Below are 21,304 nucleotides of genomic sequence, written 5' to 3'. Positions count from 1 at the left end.
AATAGGCTCACCCCCTAGTGTGTACATTGTATAGCGGTATTACGTGCCGTAATGTGCATCTCTGCCTACCACTTCAGGGATAAAAGGCGTGACGTTGCAACCATAATGTTCTTTACAAATCATAGACTAGCGTATTTCGCGTCAGTTTTTACAGCTGCGTCGGGTTTCATATTTTGACAAGTGACGACTTTATTCATTGTACAGTTTACTGGACACGTACAGTTACTGTCAAAAATTTAAATTTATTACTCGACTATCTTGTTTATGAGTTTACATTTTATAGGATTTTTATAGTTTATTTGTAGTGGATTTTTTTATGTACAACGTACTATGTGCTACATAATATATGTCGATCGTGAAGTCTCGGGAGTGATCGGAATAAGATTGATTTTAAGTTTTGAAACTCACTTACTTAATATTATAAATATGAAAGTTTATTTGTTTTGGATGTTTGTCCCTCAATAACGCTGAAACTATTGAACGGATTTTTATGATATTTGATATACCAACAGGGTATGAGTATTTTTAAACTACGGGATCACGGGCCAAACCGCTTGCAGAAACTAGTTCATAATAAAATGGAATTAGGATATGATCGCAGTTTATTTAGGAATCAGGCTTCTTTATTGGGCTCGCTGTCATTGCAGCGATAAGTCCCCTCTTTGAGGAGTAGCTTGAGAGACGCCACGGGCGGTGTCCTCACCTACCGCCTGACGCAGGTGCTTACCGGACACCTAAGTTTCGGTAGGTATCTGTTTCAGATTCCGCGGGAGGAAACGCCCGGTTGTCATCACTGCGAGGACCGTCCTGAGGACACAGTGGAACATACGGTGGCGCTGTGCCCTGCATGGGCTGAGCACCGCCGTGTCCTTAGGGATGTAGTCGGCGACGGCGACCTCTCGCGTCCGACATTGGTACAAGCCATGGTGCGGAGCGAGGGGGACTGGGATGCCGTCTCCTCCTTCTGCGAAGCAGTCATGCTAGCTAAGGAGGAGGCGGGGCGCGTGAGAGAACGAATCTCCTCACGCCCCAGCCGTCGCGAGAGACACTCCAGGCGTCAGGGATCGCGAGACGATCTCCGATCGCCGTAAGTGCGGGCCTGCGGACGGCGAGCAAGGGTAGTTCGCCGCCCGACCAGAACCAGACCCGTGCGTGCGGCGCGTCGCGTTCCGCGCGCGCCTCAAAGAGCCATCAGACCACCACAGATGGGGCCCAGTAGGGCTGATGCCTAATCCGGAGCTGCGGACAACCTAGCGGGTTTACCGGGGCTCCGGCTCGAAAGGCAGGAGAAGGAACGGGGTGGTTTTTAGTCAGTAAGAGTCTGACACTCCCTCTCGCCTCGCCCAAGGTGAGAAAAGTCATTGGATGATTTCCCCCCTCAAAAAAAAAAAAAAAAAAAACTTCTTTATCAGTTTGTCAAGGAGTTCGAAAAAATGTAGATTCTTATGGAGATGAACGAGCAAGAAACTTAAAGGGACTCAATTCAAAAGTAAAGGGTAAAAATAAACTTAGATACTTTAAATCTTTGGAAGAAAAGGAGACGCTTTTTGTCTTAAGTATATCCTCTCACAGTTCAACAGTCGTACTATTTACTCCATGTCATTATTTACTTAGCTGCAGTTAACAAAAATGCATTCTTTACTAAGCAAAGAAAACCTCTTTACAACACTTGACTTCTCAATTTAAATAAGTAAACAATAAAACTCGTTAACCGCTAGTTTGTATTTAAAGTTCGAACACGTGTTCGGAATTTAATTTAAATTAGAGATAATGGCTTGATTTCGTGTCAAAAGATGCCGTGACGTCACTAATTGTAAATTGATTACTTCGATTTGATTGGTCGGCTATCACGTAAGAGTATTGATATGAACCATGTGCTGCAACCGGTTTCTTGGTCGCTGTTATATTGTTGTTTATAAAACAAACTAATAAAATTGAGTCACTAGTGTTTTCGTGACAGTTTTGCCTTGATCTCTCGACAAGTATGTTGTGTTCCGTTATCTTTCTTCGTGTAAACGTTTCGTGTTTGTTTTCGCGTAAAGTTGCCAGTCCATTTCTCCGTTGATATGGATTGGTTGAAACGGATTGGTGCATCTATTCGTAAGGCTATCAGTAATGCTGTGTACTTGCCTCGCATTCAAAGAGATAAGGAGTATGTCAAACGTAAGATTTGTTTTGAAATTTTACTTGAATTCTATGAGTTTTTATGCGAATATGTGCTTTAAGTATTCAGTTTGAAGTTGAATTTTAAAATCTGTAGTGTAGTATTTCTAGTACATATGTATATTTTACATTGTCAGTCGTGTGTTCTGGAACTTCCACATTTTGTCACATCTATTATTTATTCCTTGAAAAACTAAGCAGAGATGTACCCACACACCAAACCAATACAAATACATTTTTTAAAATCTCAAAATTTCCATGCATATTTCTATTGAAATCTACCCGCGTTAACTACTTCTAAATATTAAAAATAACCCAATATTTTAATGAAACATGTAGATACATAGTTAACAGTATAAAGTAGTTCAGTTAAACAAATGCCTCTCAATATAAGATACATTCTGTGACAATTTCCAAAATTCTTTAAAAAAAAAAGAAATGAAAGTTCACATCGTTTTTAGTACACGTCTATTGAATAATCATAAGCTGTTCCCTACCTCGAATGAGATCAAAGCGATACTAATGTAAGAGAATTTATTCCACTCATCAAAGAAAATGAATAGAAAATTACCAAACACTCATAAGGAATACACCTACTCATATAAAAAAAAAACATTGACGAAACCAAAAAATTACGTCTGTCTGATAAAAAAAAAAGAAAACAGCTCTTTGGTCCATGTTTTGTTCCAAAAAAAAACATTACGTTCCAAAAACGAACGTGTGAAACAAGGAAGACTAATAAACAGTTTTATCATTAAATAACAATATAAAATGCACAATGTTTCCTTATTTGACTCATGTTTAAATTATTAAAAAATCATTTATTTTTATCAACAGTTCAAATTTCGTTCAGTGACCGACGCGACGAATAGCAAATAAAAAAATAAAAGAAACAATTGTTTTTGAAATGAAATAAAAAAATACCAGCTTCCACATTTGAAAATTTTAGGCCGTATTCTGTGTGGCCAGCAGCAAAAACTAATACGAATAGAGCCACATGTGTTAGTCGTATAAAAAATGGTATGTTTTCGCACTCAATCTATTTGTTTTCATTCATTCCACTAGAAAAACTGAAGGACCGATTCTCAAAATGTTATTTTGACAAATAACTCTGATGTAGAATTTGTTCAATCGAATACGTTATTCGATTATACCAATCGTTCGTTTATGTTGATGTTTGAAATTGATCTAGTCTAACCATAGACGATTTGATTTGATTAGTATTCCCATTCTAGAAATACAAATATGAGTATAAAGCTCACTAGAGAATAGTAAAGTATCATTTCACTGATAGAAATCTAAATAATCCTCAGTTAAAATTTAATTTGGCACTTAATTCCATAACTTTAAAGTCCAAGTCAGCTTTACAGTTGCTAGAACAAACATTTTGCTGGCATGCTTGCTTCCTAAAGCTTATGTACAATCGGATAAATTACGGCAAACGACTGTTGTAGTCGTTTATACTAGAAACAAGCAATTTCGGTATCAATTGCCACATTGACCAGGCGTTCGAATTCAACAGCAATTAATCGATTGGTCTAAATTCTAGGCTTAGAACTACGTACCTAGGTACTGAGTCAACAAAAGATTCGGTACAAATAAATGACTACTAAAGGCATTGTGTAAAGACGGCACATGAAGATATCCTAACTAATATAACTCTTTAATAAAATTTCAACTTTAATCTGAAAAGATAAGGTTTAAAGTCCATTAAAGGAATTAGGCTTCATAGGGTACTTTAATATGCTATAGTATCGACTTTATGGACAAAATGTCTTATGGTCTTATCGCTAAATTTCAGCTTGAGTTTGGTCTTTGGTCACAGCTCGCTAATTCACAATCAATGTGTTTTAACACGTGTGTTGACGTGTGAGACGTTTAGGCCTTTATAATAATATTATTATAGTGTAACCAAAATATTTCAATAATGATTTCTCACGGTACACATTGGAACTAATCGTTACAATGCTACTGACCGTCGCTTAGGGCGGTCACATACCAGCGATTTAAAGCGGTAGTTTTATCGATGGAATGTAGAAAATTAATACCTAATGATATATTAATGGTGTTTATTATTACTATTAAATTATCTCGTAAATAAATACCAAATAACAGTAACATGTTCAGTGTAAATGGACCATTTTTACCGAAATACGCATCTTGTAACGCCTTTAGTGTTTCGGGTGTCCATGGGCGAGGGCGATTGCTTACCATCAGGTGATCAGTCTGCTCGTTTACTGGCTTATACCATAAAAAATGAAGTTCTTTTTAGTTAGTTAGTTAAGACTAATTTACTTACTTTATAACTGTCAATTCGTCGTTTGTAACGATCCTTACAACCCACAACACATTCAATTTTAATCTGTATCTTCAGCACATTAAATATCTTATTCTATTGTTTCCATTACAGTGAGTTGGTCCTAATCCGTTCTTATTTAGAATACATTCATTCATATAATTCTATTCAACACAGTGGTCACGGCCGCGTTGTTATTGTATTGTAGGAAGCTGCGGACAACCTAAACTAATCGAGTTACTGGGGCTCTGGCTCATAGAGTAGGAGTAGGAATGGGGTGGTTTTTAGTCAATAAGAGTCTGACACTCTCTCTCTCTCACACAAGGGGAGAAGTCATTAGATAATGTTTCCCAGTCAAATAAATTATTCGATAACATCAATCGTGCGTTTATGTTGATATTTGAAATTGATCATTAAATGACGATTTGAAATTAGTATTCTCAACATCAAAAAAGGGTAAACTCTCATCTCAAATATAATTGTCATACAAGTCACACTCAAATCCGAAACAACAATTTATAGATTACACAAAGAGTTGTTCGATGCGGGAATGGGACACGTTGTCCAGTAGCCAGCTACTCAGCCACTGCGCCAACTGTGTAGTCATTATGTCTTTAAACATACATAATCATGTCGTAATTTGACTGCAGTTAACGTGTGACATGTAAAGGCACGTTTACCTTCACCGATAAATAATTACAATTTAAAAACTTCGATCTTCAAATCAAAATCACATTGTTCAAAAAACTGATCGACACGTGCCGTTTATAACGACCAGACTTGATTCGGTAGATTTGGCTAATAATACAAATTATGTTTAAATTCCATTTCTAATACATAGACACATAAGTAGTTAAGATAGACCGTAATCCGATTTCCGTAAAACACTGCAGTAGAAAGTACAAATTTTCTTTTTGTTTAAAAACTAAAGTGAAAGTTGCCATCGATTATATGTTTTAAACTAGTTCAGCATTGTAACACTGACGGAGGTACAATTAATCTTAAAGTACGGCTATGTTAAACGTTAAACTAGTTTGACCGATATTATTAAGGACGGTATTTCTACGCCCTTGAAGACATGTAAGCACAATCTCTTGGTATGTCTTACCTGACATAATATGATATATATCTTATCTATATTACTTCATTACTTAAGTGACCGAAAGCGCGTCCGTTGAGCAAGCGGTCTTTGGTTTAATTCGTGTTTTAGGATTTTAGGTTTTGTGTTATTCTGAATTCTTAATAGTATGTTCTGGAAGTACTGGTGTATATAAATAGTCGCACCTTATTTTACATAAGACTTATAAAATAGCGCGCAAAATGGATGTTTTATTCAGTTAACATGTATTGTACATGACCCGGAGCTGTGGGCTGCCTAGCGGGTTGTCAGGGCTCCGGTTCGAAAAACAGGAGTAGGAACTTGGTGGTTTTACTCATTAGGAGTCTGATACTCCCTCTCGCCTCGCCTACAAGAGATGTCATTGGATGATTTTCCCCGCTAAAGAGAAAAAAATCTTGTGTCCTAAAACCTACAATTTAGGAGATTAATCTATACATATAATAAAATCGTAGAAAAGTGCTGTCTGTACATTGAAAATAAAAATAAAAAAAATAGCAGGGGTTATTGTTATGTCGATGTCGAACCCAAAAATGTAATTAACTTTTTTTTTGTCTGTTTGTCTGTTTGTCTGTTTGTCTGTTTGTCTGTTCGTCTGTGCGCGCTAATCTCAGAAACGGCTGATCCGAGTTGGATGCGGTTTTCACGAATATATTGTGGGATGCTTAAATTTACATTTAGTGTTTGTTTCATGTCAATCGGTTCATAAATAAAAAAGTTATGTCAAATTAAAGAATCACGTCGAACATTCTATGCTTATACCATTAATCTCCGCAACTATTTGACGGATTTGGTTGAAATTTGGTACAGATATAGTTTAGAACCTTAGAAAGGACATAAATATATTTTCGAAATAAATTATTTATAAATAATTCTATGTCGATCGTTACACGACTTCGGTTCATGTTATTGTTTTAATTCATCGAAAAAAGTAAATAAATAGTAAAAAGGTATGAAAAAAATAATATCAATATAATAAAACATTTAGTACAAAGAAAATGCTCTAACGGAGTATAGATAATTCTATGTCGATCGTTACACGACTTCGGTTCATGTTATTGTTTTAATTCATCGAAAAAAAGTAAATAAATAGTAAAAAGGTATGAAAAAATAATATCAATATAATTAAACTTTTAGTACAAAGAAAATGCCCGAACGGAGTATAAATAAATAATCCAAGTTGTCTTTATCCTCGATAGATGGCGTTGGGATCGAAATAGATCGCGCTATGGTTTCGTTACATTCATTTGGTTGGGTATCGGCCGAGCGCTTCGGTACTATCGTAGAAAAAGTGTATTATCAGTCGTATGATTATTTGTCTGTAGTGGTCCTGCTGTTTCATATATTCTAAATTGGTTTCGTTGTATTTGTCAATTAATAAGTTTATTTGTTGGGTTTTCCTGGTTTTTTGGTTAAACTATTTAACGTAGGTTTAGTTTGATATCGATTATTAGTAGTTACTGTAGTTAGTTTTTTTAATAAAATTGTAAGTCTAATTTATAAATTAATTAGATTAGATTAGATTTAAGTCGTTTCTTTTAAATTATTTAGTTTAAGCTTGGTTATTATAGCATAGAGGATAGGTTGTAATATAGTTTCTTTTTTAATTGTTATAAATTTGTAATTCGTAGCTTTCTTTAGTTTTAAGTTAGTTTAAGTCCGTTTTTAACCTATTTTTTCAATGCCCTAAGTGAGTATACATCTATTAAATTCAAACGCAGAGCTCATTATGTTGATTTTTGAAGAGTTCCCTGGAATATCTTCCACATCTCATTTTTGAAGAGATCCCGCGAGATCGGGAACTATGTGGTTAAAACCAAAAATTTGCCGGAAGTCACTATTCCACGCGAACGAAGTCGCGGGCAAAAGCTATCATAAATATATAACAAACAAACAAACAAACTTTTACAAAATTTTCATTACTTGTAAATATTTTTAGCCATTTCGCGTCGCATCGCTCATCTGTCGGCAGACAGTCCATAGTCACAAGCCTTATTCCACAAGTTTCCAACTCTCAAGTGCAAAGTTTTTATTATGTTGCAAATTATATGACAGTCGTGAAGAATTTGAGTGATAGCTTTGGTTCTATGTGACAAGTTAAAGCCGCTACCATCCGCCTACATTGTGTGTTAGTACACGCTTAGTTTAGTCGACAGTGACAATACGCATGCTTGTCTTTCGTACCAACAAATATAACGTCTATTGAGCTTGTTTTTTGTTTAAAAAATGCCTCGTGTTTAGTTTAAAGTATGTGTCTTTTAGAGAAAAAATATTGATTGTATTTTGTTTGCATAAAATGAGGACATAGGAGGAAATAGGTGTAGTAGTGTCGTGGATGCATTAACAATAATTAATTGAACCAACATCATCATAATAAATTAAACTAATATACCAACATGTCGAGGTTGTCGAAACAGCTCTCGCATTACGCCAATAATTTCGCACTACATAAATCACAAACGAACCATGTAAACAGCTGTTTTATGATTTGTCTGTTTGTCAAGGTCAACTCGGAAACGGATGGATGACCCTGTAGAATGGAATATAGATTCGAAAACAGACGTTTTCTTACTATTGTTTGAATGTATCCGGAAAAATAACTAGTGCACGCATATCTACGTCAGAATTTTAACGGTATTGTTGACCACAAAAAAACCAAATATGACGTCGCGAAGTAATGCAAAAAGTTCGACAAAAAACTGGGTAATGTTTGCACGATTCGCTACTTGAGATTAAAGTGTAAAGTTAATATTTAACTCATTCATTCATACATGACTGACTGCACGGTTGGCGCGGTGGCTGGGCAACTAGCTGCCGTGCAACGTGTAGTGGGTTCACTTTGTGTAATCCAGAAATTGTTGTTTCGGGTCTGAGTGTCATGTTATGTCATGTATATGTGAAATTTTATAAGCACCCACGACATAAGAGAAAATCCTAGAGTGGGACAAAAAAAAAAATCGAGAAATTAACAGGCAATATTTTAAAAAAATACATTAACGTAGAAGAATAATTTCATAAAAAACGACTAAATGATTATATTATTTTAAACTCTTATAATATATCACAACGTTGATAGATACAAGTGATTTTAAATCTTAAAACAATAATTCAAATAAACATATTACTGCACCAATTTCTAAATACAACAAAGATTCGTAAGAACTAGTGTGAATAGAGTGACAAACGTGTCGTTGATAATATTGTGTGCAGAGATGACCCCCACGCGTCACTTCATTGACTCCCTGACCCCATGGACCCCTGCCCACTACCGTTAGAGATAAGGAATAGCTTGATAATATGATAATTATTCTATGTTGATACATAATTCTACTAGAATAGTTTGTAACAATGCATTGTTACAAATTGTGCACTTTCTCTCTGTTTGTTTTACGTAATATCGTTTACGTTTTATTTATTACTTGTATTCGTAACAAATTCTTGTAATTATTGTAAGAATGACAATAGAGATGATGACGAGGTATGAAAATTAAAAAATTGTATATTTCGTCAGTTGGATAATTAAAAAATATTATAAAAGTTTTTTTTATTTTGTCATATAAGATAACAATACTTAGATAAAACGAATCAAAGCTTAGGAGTGAGAAATACGTCAATTCTGCGTCGTGAAAAACCGTGACGTCACGCGACGACGTCACGGTTTTTCATATCGATATATCGTCGAAAGTGTTTGTTTCCTTATGAAAATAAAAATACGTGTCTAATGTCTTAAAATAATCTACAAGACGGACAATAAAATAAAAATTAGTCATCAACTTGAAAATTATTACGAAACAAATAAGGTAATCTGACGTAGTTACGAACTGTTTTTCAAAGGAAAAAATAAGTAAAATAATTTAAAAAGAAAAAGAAATTACTATCGTCATTATGACGCAATATATTATAGATATTTTGAAACAGATTGGTCATTCCCAACACATGCGCGTAAGCTGCAAATAATCTTAGATACGTTTTTAGAATTTTCCTTGTATAAAAAAAGAAACAAAATCATATAGTAAAAAATCTAAGCAACTTTATAAATACGTAAATGCTTAACTTAAATACGTCATAGTCAAATGGTATTCTGATGACTCAAATATCGAATAAAAAAGTAGATTTACGTATTTATTAGAACATCGTATATTCTACATAGATAGATACAATAAGTAATTGAGTCTCAATTTCGATCCCGATACAGCCAAATATTATAGAGATTTAATTAAATGTTTAAATGATATCTAGTCTATAATATGATTATAATAATAGTGCAACTTTTTTTAAATCTAGTCCCTTTTTTAAGGGAGGACAATCATTCAATGACTTCTCCCGCCTTAGGTAGCGAGAGGGAGCGTCAGACTCTTACTGACTAAAAACCACCCCGTTCCTACTTCTGCCCTTCGAACCGAAGCCCTGGTAAACCCGCTAGGTAGTCCGCAGCTCCGGATCAGGCATCAGTCCTACTGGGCCCCATCTGTGGTGAATTTCCAGTCCCTAGAATCAAATTTCAACTTTACTATTTATGTGATAGAATAGAAAATCTATTGACTGATTAAGGGAAATCCTGACTAGCCTTTACCTATTTCTAAAATAGTCCTTATAAGCATTAAGTCACGAACATTTTGTATACAAGTTTGAATCAAATTGTCCGAATTTATTTTCATGTCGTAAATCGTCATTGAATGAATGAGTATATGTATTTCTTTACTTTAATGTGGTAATCTCGATGAAACTGTTTACGTTAGTACATTTCGCTTTTATGTTGGAATTATTATACCTTGAATACAATTTGGATTGTAGCCAAAGTCCAGTTTTGCTAAATGGGAAAGGTACATCCCAATCCATTTATTGCTGGGTTTAGAATTTTTGCAGTGTAGCTCTACGTCGCTATATCTTTTCTTATATTAAGAGGGATTATTATTAGTTTTAGTATCTACGTAAGAATCAGATCCCCAACCAGACCCCCATTCCTGGACTTCTACAAATAATTCAAGACCAAAATTAGCCAATTGCAGTGTTCGGTGCAAGCGTTCTCGAGTTTTAGTGACACTAACGAACAGCAATTGATTTTTATATAATATATTTTTTTATATATTAATCGTCAAAGAGTTCTTGACTACAGTTCTGAAAATTCTAGTGTTAATTGTAATTATTTGAATCCAACTTTAATACTACATAATATAGAGGGTTGTAATTTCTCTACACAAAAATAAGTTGTTAACGTAATTTTACGCTAAAAATATTCATAACTATGTCATCCTAAAAAAATAAAAAGAACATTTTTATTATAAAAAATAAATTATACCGGCCAGCACCTTTTCAAAGTTCAGTTCAGTTTGTTTCAACTCTCACCAAAAAGGTATTAGCACTCCATCAATTAAATGTGACCTTTAACCACAGAGTACAATCAACCTCCATGGTAACAGAATGTCATTGAGATAGACTTTATTACGTAAGGGTGGATTTTGCAGTTTTATTATTGGTACATTTCATCTCCGTATTTATTTTATAAGATTGAACATCGAAACTGATTAACAAATACATAGATTGATCGTTGAGTTAGATTTTTTATGGGAGGCCATTTTTTATTTTTATTACCATCAAAGGAAAATTTAAGAAAATTATGTAAATTATTTTTAAAAAAATTACCATATGTAGGTCATTCAATGCTTTAACCTATACGCCTAATGCTCTTAGTCTAAGTAAATGGTCAATGGCCTTCTGATAATTAGATACTTATTATATTTAGTCGCAATTTTTTGTGTGTTACAACTGTAATCACAGCGGTCCTAATGTGCGCAAAAAGTGTGAAATGCCATTTGCCGTACATATAACTACAAATGTTAGAATAGACCTGATGTGATCTGGTTTTATCCGGATTCTGTTGTTTTAGGGCTGCACTGCACATGTGTGATCCTTCAAAAGTGTCAATTACATTTAAATGAATGAATTCAAACTTGGAACAATATGTCAGTTAACTTTTTTGTACTAAGCTCACGGTTTTTCATCCTAAACAGCCAGATTTGTTGTTTAAAATAATATAAAAGATTTAATTCATATATTGTTTAGTTTATATCGACATAATTATAGCATGATGACTAAAAAAATGTCCTTGCAATATACTAAAATAAAATACTCGTATTTAAACACGTTTTTGTTACAAATTCGTATAAGCAATACAATTTTAAAAAACCGGTAATAATAAATAAGTTTATGTCAAAATATATAACAACTATTGTATGTATGTATATAATTCTGCAGAATCGAGGAAGGTCAGGTACAGGCCATAAGTTCGGTTGCAAGAAAGTATCGATCCCCATTCTCATGACCGGGGCAATGTCGTGGATTATACAATACAATCGCTTTTATTTTTCTTCCAAGTACGAGCGCTGCACTTTCCAATGCCTGTACATGTTTAAGAGAACTCATTCGATTTTTAAAATAAATGTCAACTCTATGAATTTTTTTATCATTGTATTCTTACTTTTTATAAATATTTTTATTTTTATTGCACAAAACATTTTAACATTTAATTTTGAATTATTAAAATATCTCATTGTGGGATTTTATCATAAGCTGTATCAATACAGTCATATTTAATTGAAATTAATTATGATGATGATATATTTCAATTAAAACAATATAATGAAAGTTACGAGCAATGGAAACAACCATTCAGAGGGGCACCTTGAACTTTTTAATATGTGTTTTTTTTTGTTCCAATTTGGCACAGACACTAGCATGAATGTGTGGTGTTGCCAATTTCGTATACAATGTTACTCTCTCCGTTATTGCACGAAGGTCTGGAATCGAATTGAATATTTCGCTGTACTCTGGTAACACTTACATTAATAAAATGAATTTTTGTATTAAATATTTATGATGAAGCAGTTTGACCTACACATTTGTTTCTTTAGATTAACGTATGAGTTTTGTTAACAGTTTTCTCATTCCAAATTTTGTCTCGTAAATCTTCTATTATACATATGTTACATATAGCAATATTGTTTCATAAAAGAGATTTTAGAATAAATAATACGATGAAATATATTCTTAAAAATGCAATGCTTTTAGTAAAATGAAATTTGCAACGTCTAGACAAAAGTATTAATAATAAATGCATCCGATGTTATATGGGTAGGATTTATTATTATTTTTATCTTTACAAAAGTGGTAGGTAACCATAATTCTCAAATTAAATATTACATAACATAAGCACCAAACAGAATACACTTAACGAATTTACATAAATTATTTACTACACCTAATGGTAGTTAACGACTCCACACAACCCTAAAACCGATCATAAAGATACAAAATAATGACGTCACTATTTCGTAGCCTCGTAGCCGCGTAGCACCGTAGCACCGTAGCCCGTAGTACACCTGACCCGATTCTGCTTGCGATTCCACACTTCTTTAAATCCTTGAATAATTTAAGACTATTGTTCTTACAGCCTAACGTCGAGATCTGAACCTTACGAATAAATTATATATATGTAGGTATACCTAATACATAGGTACGTGGATATTTAAGTGAGGCCGAAAGACGTGCCGCTTAAAAATTAAATGTAGGTTAGATATGGAGTTGCGTATACAATGAGTTTTAATCAAGCTAACGTGCACGAGTAGCACCTTCAAATGATCAATGTTTAAATACATGAGCTGCTCAGAGCTTTTGTGTAAGATAAATTAAATGTGGAATTACGTCTTGTTATTTTAAAACAACGTATTTCATTCATTCCTTTAGATTGAGGTTTACATCTTTCTGTTATGCATCCACTAATTTATTTAAGTAGTCTCTCTAAGTTTCATGATATACTACTTTCTGATCATTCCTGAAATTGAAATCAAACTATATTGTGCCCAACTTATCAGTCGACCACAAGTTTACTATTATCATCAAATAAATATATAGGTACAACTTACTTACTAACAGCGTTATATTTTAATTATGTTATCTCAAATATAATTGCATTATTTTATTTTACTTTCATGTCATTGCACTTTAGTTAGATAAAACTAAAAATTACTTTATAAAAGTATGAGTCACTCACAGTTATCATCGTCCTCTATTTTATTATCCTTTATTATAGTATAATTGAACTCTTATTTATTATTGTATAAAATTTAAAACAATTGATAATGCTCATTTTTGGATACAATTATAATAAATATCTAACAGTTATTAAGCACTTAACAAAATTTCAGCTAATTATAAACTAAATTCACTACTTGCAAAAGGAAAATATAAACAAGATTATTTTCAAGGTTTCCTAATACATTTTGTACATTACTTCTACAAAAATGTTACCTAACAACACTGTCTTTTATCTGCTAAAGTCATGTATATCAAACGACAGATTAAGTAGCACTTTTAAATATTACTCGAGTCACGAATTCTAAGTGGAATGCAGATTATCGATCGGTCTCCTCGCGTTGCTCGTAAACAGAAGTAGTTTTGAAGACTATAAACTAACAATATTTTAACTTTTATTACTTCTTAAAGCATAAATTAAATGGTACTCTTGTACTACTCTTAATCGTGATATGTATTAAATCATAACTGGTTTGAAAAGCCTTCAAAAGAAGTTACGCCCAAAATGTAACAGTTTACCATGTGAGTAGTTTACGGATCACACTTAAAATTAATTCTTGTCATTTAATGATGGTAATATAATATGTATATACCTAGACTAGCTGTGCCCACGACTTCGTCCGCATGGAAAAGTGACTTTGGTCAGTTTTCCTGCGATCACAGCTCCTACATACATACATACAGTAGCCTTAATATATAATATAGCTTACAATGTACAACACTATCTTACATACTCATTAAAACATTACATTATTATTATCTAATTCTTATTTCTAGAACATTCCTTTACATGTAGTCATAAAGCAATTTCAAGTTCAAACAAATGTATCATACGAATTCATCGGAACTTTTTAACGTAATAATCAATTAGCAATATAATGTAAAACTGGTTCAAATGAACATTGAAACAATATGCTAATAAAACAAATTACAAATAAATATTCTAGAACATAAATTATGTTTACCAGGGCTCCGGCTCGAAAAGCAGAAGTAGGAACAGGGTGGTTTTTAGGCAATAAGATTCTGACACTTCCTCTCGCCTCGTCCAAGGCGGAAGAAGACATTGGATGATTTTCCCTCCTTAAAAAAACATTTTATGAGATAGGGGCCATATGAGCAGACGAATCACTTGCTAATAACCCATTCGTACATGACACCTGCAGCATCCAAAGAGATGCATTATCGACTTTTAGGATTTGATTGGATTAGGATTAGATTGAACCCATCATCATCATCAAATTATCAAGCTTATTACTGATCTACTAAATCAGCATAAATTAACAAGTGCTAGTACAATAATAATAATATAATGTTACGCCAAAATTTTGGTCCAAACGCTCGGAGGGCGGTCATTACCTCTACAGAACTGGTCTTGCAAAGGCCATGGTCGCAAACAAGGTTCCTTCCTTCCGCACTCATATGTATGTTATCGAAATACACTATATATATGTGTATGTATATCTGTACTTGCATGTTTAAATAATTTGTTCTTGTATGGTAATGACGAGTGGTACATATATACTTAGTTAGTTATATGTTTAAGATGTATGTTTTATTGTGTAGCCTAGCGGATTTATTGATTAATAGATTGCTACAGAAAATAAGTCTTTTGGTGATTAAGTTCTTACTGTCGTACTTAGAGACATTAAATGATAACTTATACTATTCCTTAGTAATTGCACGACACAGGAAAAAATCCTAGAGTGGGGCAAAAAAAGAAAAAAAAATAAGAAAGTAACAATTTTGTTAAGAGTAAATAATAACCGTTTGGAACACAAACCATAGACTAGACAGGGTCAATGACCGCGTATCATGTAACAAGAATATAAATATATACAGTTGCATTGTTTATTTCATTTGTAAATGATAACAAAAATGCATTACATTCTAAAAACGCTTGGCTTTAAGCATTTTTAGTCAAAATTTTCAAAAATATTTTAGTATATAAATGGCACACGAGTTTTCTTCGTAATTATACGTATATAACTATTGATTGTAGTGTGCAATGATATAATCATGTACGAAAATAACAAAATTCAATCAACATTACTACTATCACAAATATTCATAATAATAATATGTATCAAAAAACGTGACTTCAGTATAATATCTATCAAAACATGACATTTAAATTTATATTTACATATAAAAGAGCATAAATAAAATTTAAACATCGAAATGTACGAACGCCAATAATACTGGAACGGCTAAACCGAATTCGATAATATATTTTTTGTCCCATACTAGTATTTTCCCCTATGTTGTATTGTTTACAAACATACAATATCACAAACACATGACACCCAGATCCGCAGCAACAATTTGTGGATCACACAAAGAGTTGCTGGGAACGGGAATGGAACCCTCTACTCGTTGCACGGCAGTCGTATAAATATTACTATTATAACAAGATTTTTATTACAACAAAAATTTAGTAATTTTGTAAAGCTACCGGGATAGTCATAGAAAAGTATCTACCTAACAAAGTTAGTGCGCAAAATACAGATCTATTTTTAAAGCTCTGATAACCCCTACCGCCATTTTATCAAGAGAGATGATATATTATGTTATTTACTGCTTACAACTGCGACCTTTAAAACCGAAAACAAGTTTTCAATGTTTTTATCACGAAATATATTTATATCGGAAGTGGTTCCGAAAGATATTTATTATGTAAGTGATCTGATACCCTGTCTCATTTATCAACTGCCGTGCACATCAAGTATAATAGGTTTTTTTAACAGTGGAAAATCATCTATATAGTTAGTACATAGTTTATAAAATCATCACCAGCCCTATGTTTTGAGGGGGAAACATCGTCTTATGATTTTTCCCGCCCTAAGGCCCGTGCCGAGAGGGAGTGTCAGACTCTTACTGACTAAAAACCACCCCGTTTCTACTCCTGCTTTTCGAGCAGGAGCCCCGGTAGACCGGCTATTCTGCAGCTCCGGATAACTGTGAGTCCCATTAGACCGGCTAGGTACTCCGTAGCTCCGGATCACTATAATAGGTTTAATAACATAACTAGTAAAAAATATGTATTAAAGATTTTTTTTTTTTTGCTTATTGAATGGGCCGACGTTTGGCCGCTATCTCGCCTGATGGTAAGTGATGATGCGGCCTAAAGATGTTCTTTGACAAGCTCTTAGCAAACTAAGAGGTCTGATAATCAAACAAACGCCCTCCTACTAGGCCGGTTACTCTATAAACTTCCTAACCTCGGTCTGTTATCAAGCTTACATAAACAAACATTCATGATACATTATAATTAAGTCGTGGGTTAAATAAACATTGCATTAATGACAGATCGACTAAACGATTAGACCTTTCGACTTATTTATATGATATGTCTCAGTTCTTATAACAATGTCCGTAGCGTCTGATCTCTGAAACATTTCAAAAATACAAAGAGAATACTTAATAAACTTGCAAGAGGTAGTGTCAGACTCTTACTGACTTAAAACCACCCCGTTCCTACTTCTGCTATTGCAGCCGGAGCCCCGGTAAACCCACTAGATAGTCCGCAGCTCCAGATCTGGGACTCCACTTAATAAATTGTTGCTTATTATCACTTAATTGTTGCCAGCAATAATGCAAAATACCAACCAATATAGTATACAGTCACAGTGACTTGTAAATTGCAAGTGACGTGTACGTAAAACACAGGTACATAACGTATTCTACGAAACGAATCAATGGACACACAACACAACCAATAAACAGAAATAGTCACAGAGTACATTAACTTTTAAGAATCACATTCAAACGTCGAAATATTTTAGTTTAGAATCGCATTCATATTTGCATGCAGGCTAACGACCAACTCATAATACAAGTAAAGTGTTCGCCAGACAAACTTTGCAGTCGCGGAAGAGTTTCAAGAACGGACGTTTCGTGCGGGACATACACACTGCAAGTAATATTATGAACATCGATTATTTATTACCATACAATGCACGATAAAGTTTGTGAAGTTATATCTGAGCCAATGTTTATTGTTGGTGGTATAATTTAGAGGTTAAGTGTTTGTTTATTTTATTCCTTAAAACCTAGCTTCACTGACAGACTGACTGACGGACAATTCAATTTAAAGTTTCAAAAGTGCTTAATTGACGATTATTTGAAATAAGTGCTTTGAATTTGACTATGAAAAATTTGTGATTAGCAGTTCGATTTATTACTGTCAATTATTTAATATGACATCTTAATGGAAAAATGGCTTTCTTTTTTATTTTTATTTCAGTTGTGCAACACATATCAGTAATTAAGAACCTCTTTTTAATTTTGATAAAAACAAAAAAGATTACACATACTAAATCTATCAGAAAAAATCGCACGACAATTCAATCTATGAGAGCTCTAACAATATTTTCAAACAACATCCTAAGCATGACGAAGCAGACAATGCATTGGTTGGTGACAGTTAGTTGTAGCTGTTCTAAAGTTCAACGTCATCTCGTTCATACACCTTGGAAAATTTAACAGGACAACCTTTTCAAAAATGTATGTATTTCAGACGAAAATTCACGTTCATTCCAGCTATATGTATATGTATACTTAGGTATAATTCTCTTGGGTCGCTTCAATCTTACAGTTGTCTCCTCAGTCAGAATTTTTTATAGTGTCTTTAAAAGCAACACTATGTTTATTTTAAGTATTTTGTGTTGCTGTTTGTGTACTTGAACTTACGCCTTTTTCCCATGTGACAGGTGTAGTACACAGATATACCTACTGTGAACAAACAAACAAACTTTCACGTTTATAATATTAGTGTGATGTACATTCGGACCCTACAAGAATGCAAGAATTTTGACGCACTTCACAACATAAATCTCGATTCGAATTTTGAAGTAAAAAAACTAATAATATTCTTACATTTTCCGATGGCTTTATGCAAAAATAGAATATCTACGTATCTATCGATGTACAGACATTAGTTATAATAAAATTATTAAAACGAAGTTTGCTACAATAATATAAAACTATAACTAAATATTAGAATACATTTCTAGAATATTAACTAAATATAATTAACAAAACTAAAAACAGTATGTTCATTAACTAAAGTGTCACATTCACTGAAACAACAGCTGTTCAATTTGAATTTAAATAATCTATTTTGAATATTATTCCGTAGGCAAACTAATTAGGTACAACCTTATTTGATAATATTTGCAAAAATGTGTTTAAAATTCCTACAAAGAATTTAATTCTATGATAACGCAGTGTGTATTAGTTCGTTATTAGGCATCAATGTGTGTAGTGAAAAATAAAAACTAAGAAAACTGCTGACATGTGAAAAACGTAACTATATTTTTGTTTAATACATAATCTAACCTAACTTGCTTTATTTTTAATTTTTAATTTATTTTCTTTTTAGTTGATTAATTCAGTGTTTTATAATTATGATACTCTATAGTTACCTATATAATATTATTCAAATATTATATAGGTAACTATACAATGTGATAGGCGTGGGACTTCTAACCCGTTAAGGCTGAGTACTACATCTAATTTTATATATGTAACTATTTTATTTTTATTTTATTTTATTTTATTTTATTTTATTTTATTTTATTTTATTTTTATTTTATTTTTATTTTTATTTTTATTTTTTATTTTGTATATGTAACTAAATAGAAGACAGAATGTATGGGATTTTTTTAATTTCTTCATTTGTTTCCTGTCGTACCGGGTTACCGGGGCTCCGACTCGAAGAGTAGGAGTAGGAACAGGGTGGTTTTTATTCAGTACTAGCTTTTGCCCGCGACTTCGTTCGCGTGGAATAGTGACTTCCGGCAAATTTTTGGTTTTAACCACATAGTTCCCGATCTCGCGGGATCTCTTCAAAAATGAGATGTGGAAGATATTCCAGGGAACTCTTCAAAAATCAACATAATGAGCTCTGCGTTTGAATTTAATAGATGTATACTCACTTAGGGCATTGAAAAAATAGTTTAAAAACGGACTTAAACTAACTTAAAACTAAAGAAAGCTACGAATTACGAATTTATAACAATTAAAAAAGAAACTATATTACAACCTATCCTCTATGCTATAATAACCAAGCTTAAACTAAATAATTTAAAAGAAACGACTTAAATCTAATCTAATTAATTTATAAATTAGACTTACAATTTTATTAAAAAAACTAACTACAGTAACTACTAATAATCGATATCAAACTAAACCTACGTTAAATAGTTTAACCAAAAAACCAGGAAAACCCAACAAATAAACTTATTAATTGACAAATACAACGAAACCAATTTAGAATATACGAAACAGCAGGACCACTACAGACAAATAATCATACGACTGATAATACACTTTTTCTACGATAGTACCGAAGCGCTCGGCCGATACCCAACCAAATGAATGTAACGAAACCATAGCGCGATCTATTTCGATCCCAACGCCATCTATCGAGGATAAAGACAACTTGGATTATTTATTTATACTCCGTTCGGGCATTTTCTTTGTACTAAAAGTTTAATTATATTGATATTATTTTTTTCATACCTTTTTACTATTTATTTACTTTTTTTCGATGAATTAAAACAATAACATGAACCGAAGTCGTGTAACGATCGACATAGAATTATCTATACTCCGTTAGAGCATTTTCTTTGTACTAAATGTTTTATTATATTGATATTATTTTTTTCATACCTTTTTACTATTTATTTACTTTTTTCGATAAATTAAAACAATAACATGAACCGAAGTCGTGTAACGATCGACATAGAATTATTTATAAATAATTTATTTCTTATTTTTATTTTTTGATTTTTGAAATAAAAATATATCTATGTCCTTTCTAAGGTTCTAAACTATATCTGTACCAAATTTCAACCAAATCCGTCAAATAGTTGCGGAGATTAATGGTATAAGCATAGAATGTTCGACGTGATTCTTTAATTTGACATAACTTTTTTATTTATGAACCGATTGACATGAAACAAACACTAAATGTAAATTTAAGCATCCCACAATATATTCGTGAAAACCGCATCCAACTCGGATCAGCCGTTTCTGAGATTAGCGCGCACAGACGAACAGACAAACAGACAAACAGACAAACACAAACAGACAAAAAAAAGTTAATTACATTTTTGGGTCTGACATCGACATAACAATAACCCCTGCTAATTTTTTTATTTTTATTTTCAATGTACAGACAGCACTTTTCTACGATTTTATTATATGTATAGAAGAGTCTGATACTACCTCTCGCCTCACCCAAGGCGGAGGAAGTACTTAATTGGATGATTTTACCATTTGATGATTTATCCCCACAAAAAGTTCTTACCATTATTAATATTAAGTAGGTACTACACAATACTACTAAGTACTCATAACAGTACGTAAAACACACCATTTAACACTTATTGTCTAAAGTTCCAAACGACCTTTAGGCAGAACAATCGGTTTCTATTTAAAAATCTTCGAAAAATCATTGGCGTCATCCATCAGTGGCAGTCTAAACAGAACTCATTCACTCAGTCTATGACTTATGATGACGTGTTTACGTCAAACCATGATATCACCATCGCACACATATATACAAAACCAGTTTACTATGATCTCCTTTTGTATGATCTTTCCACATACTCAAAGGTCAACTTATACTGGTT

General features: G+C 33.0%; 1 protein-coding gene across 19 annotated transcripts in view; it reads left to right on the top strand.

The window, feature by feature from the left end:
* The window catches only part of LOC118266375 (potassium/sodium hyperpolarization-activated cyclic nucleotide-gated channel 2), a 297,834-nt gene that overhangs the window by 207,334 nt on the left and 69,196 nt on the right, over positions 1–21,304 (top strand). Inside the window, exon 1 of one of the 19 annotated variants that reach the window (XM_050694806.1) lies at positions 1,929–2,163. The exons of the other annotated variants lie outside the window; for them this stretch is intronic. Within the exon in view, the coding sequence (XP_050550763.1) occupies positions 2,067–2,163 (97 nt within the window). The 5' untranslated portion in view covers positions 1,929–2,066. Of the gene's footprint in view, positions 1–1,928; positions 2,164–21,304 lie in introns of those variants that run through there. 19 annotated transcript variants of the gene reach the window in all.

This window comes from Spodoptera frugiperda, chromosome 7 (assembly GCF_023101765.2).
Source record: "Spodoptera frugiperda isolate SF20-4 chromosome 7, AGI-APGP_CSIRO_Sfru_2.0, whole genome shotgun sequence".
Taxonomy (NCBI): domain Eukaryota; kingdom Metazoa; phylum Arthropoda; class Insecta; order Lepidoptera; family Noctuidae; genus Spodoptera; species Spodoptera frugiperda.
Note: the sequence above shows the minus strand (reverse complement) of the source record. Positions and strands in the feature narration are given on the sequence as shown.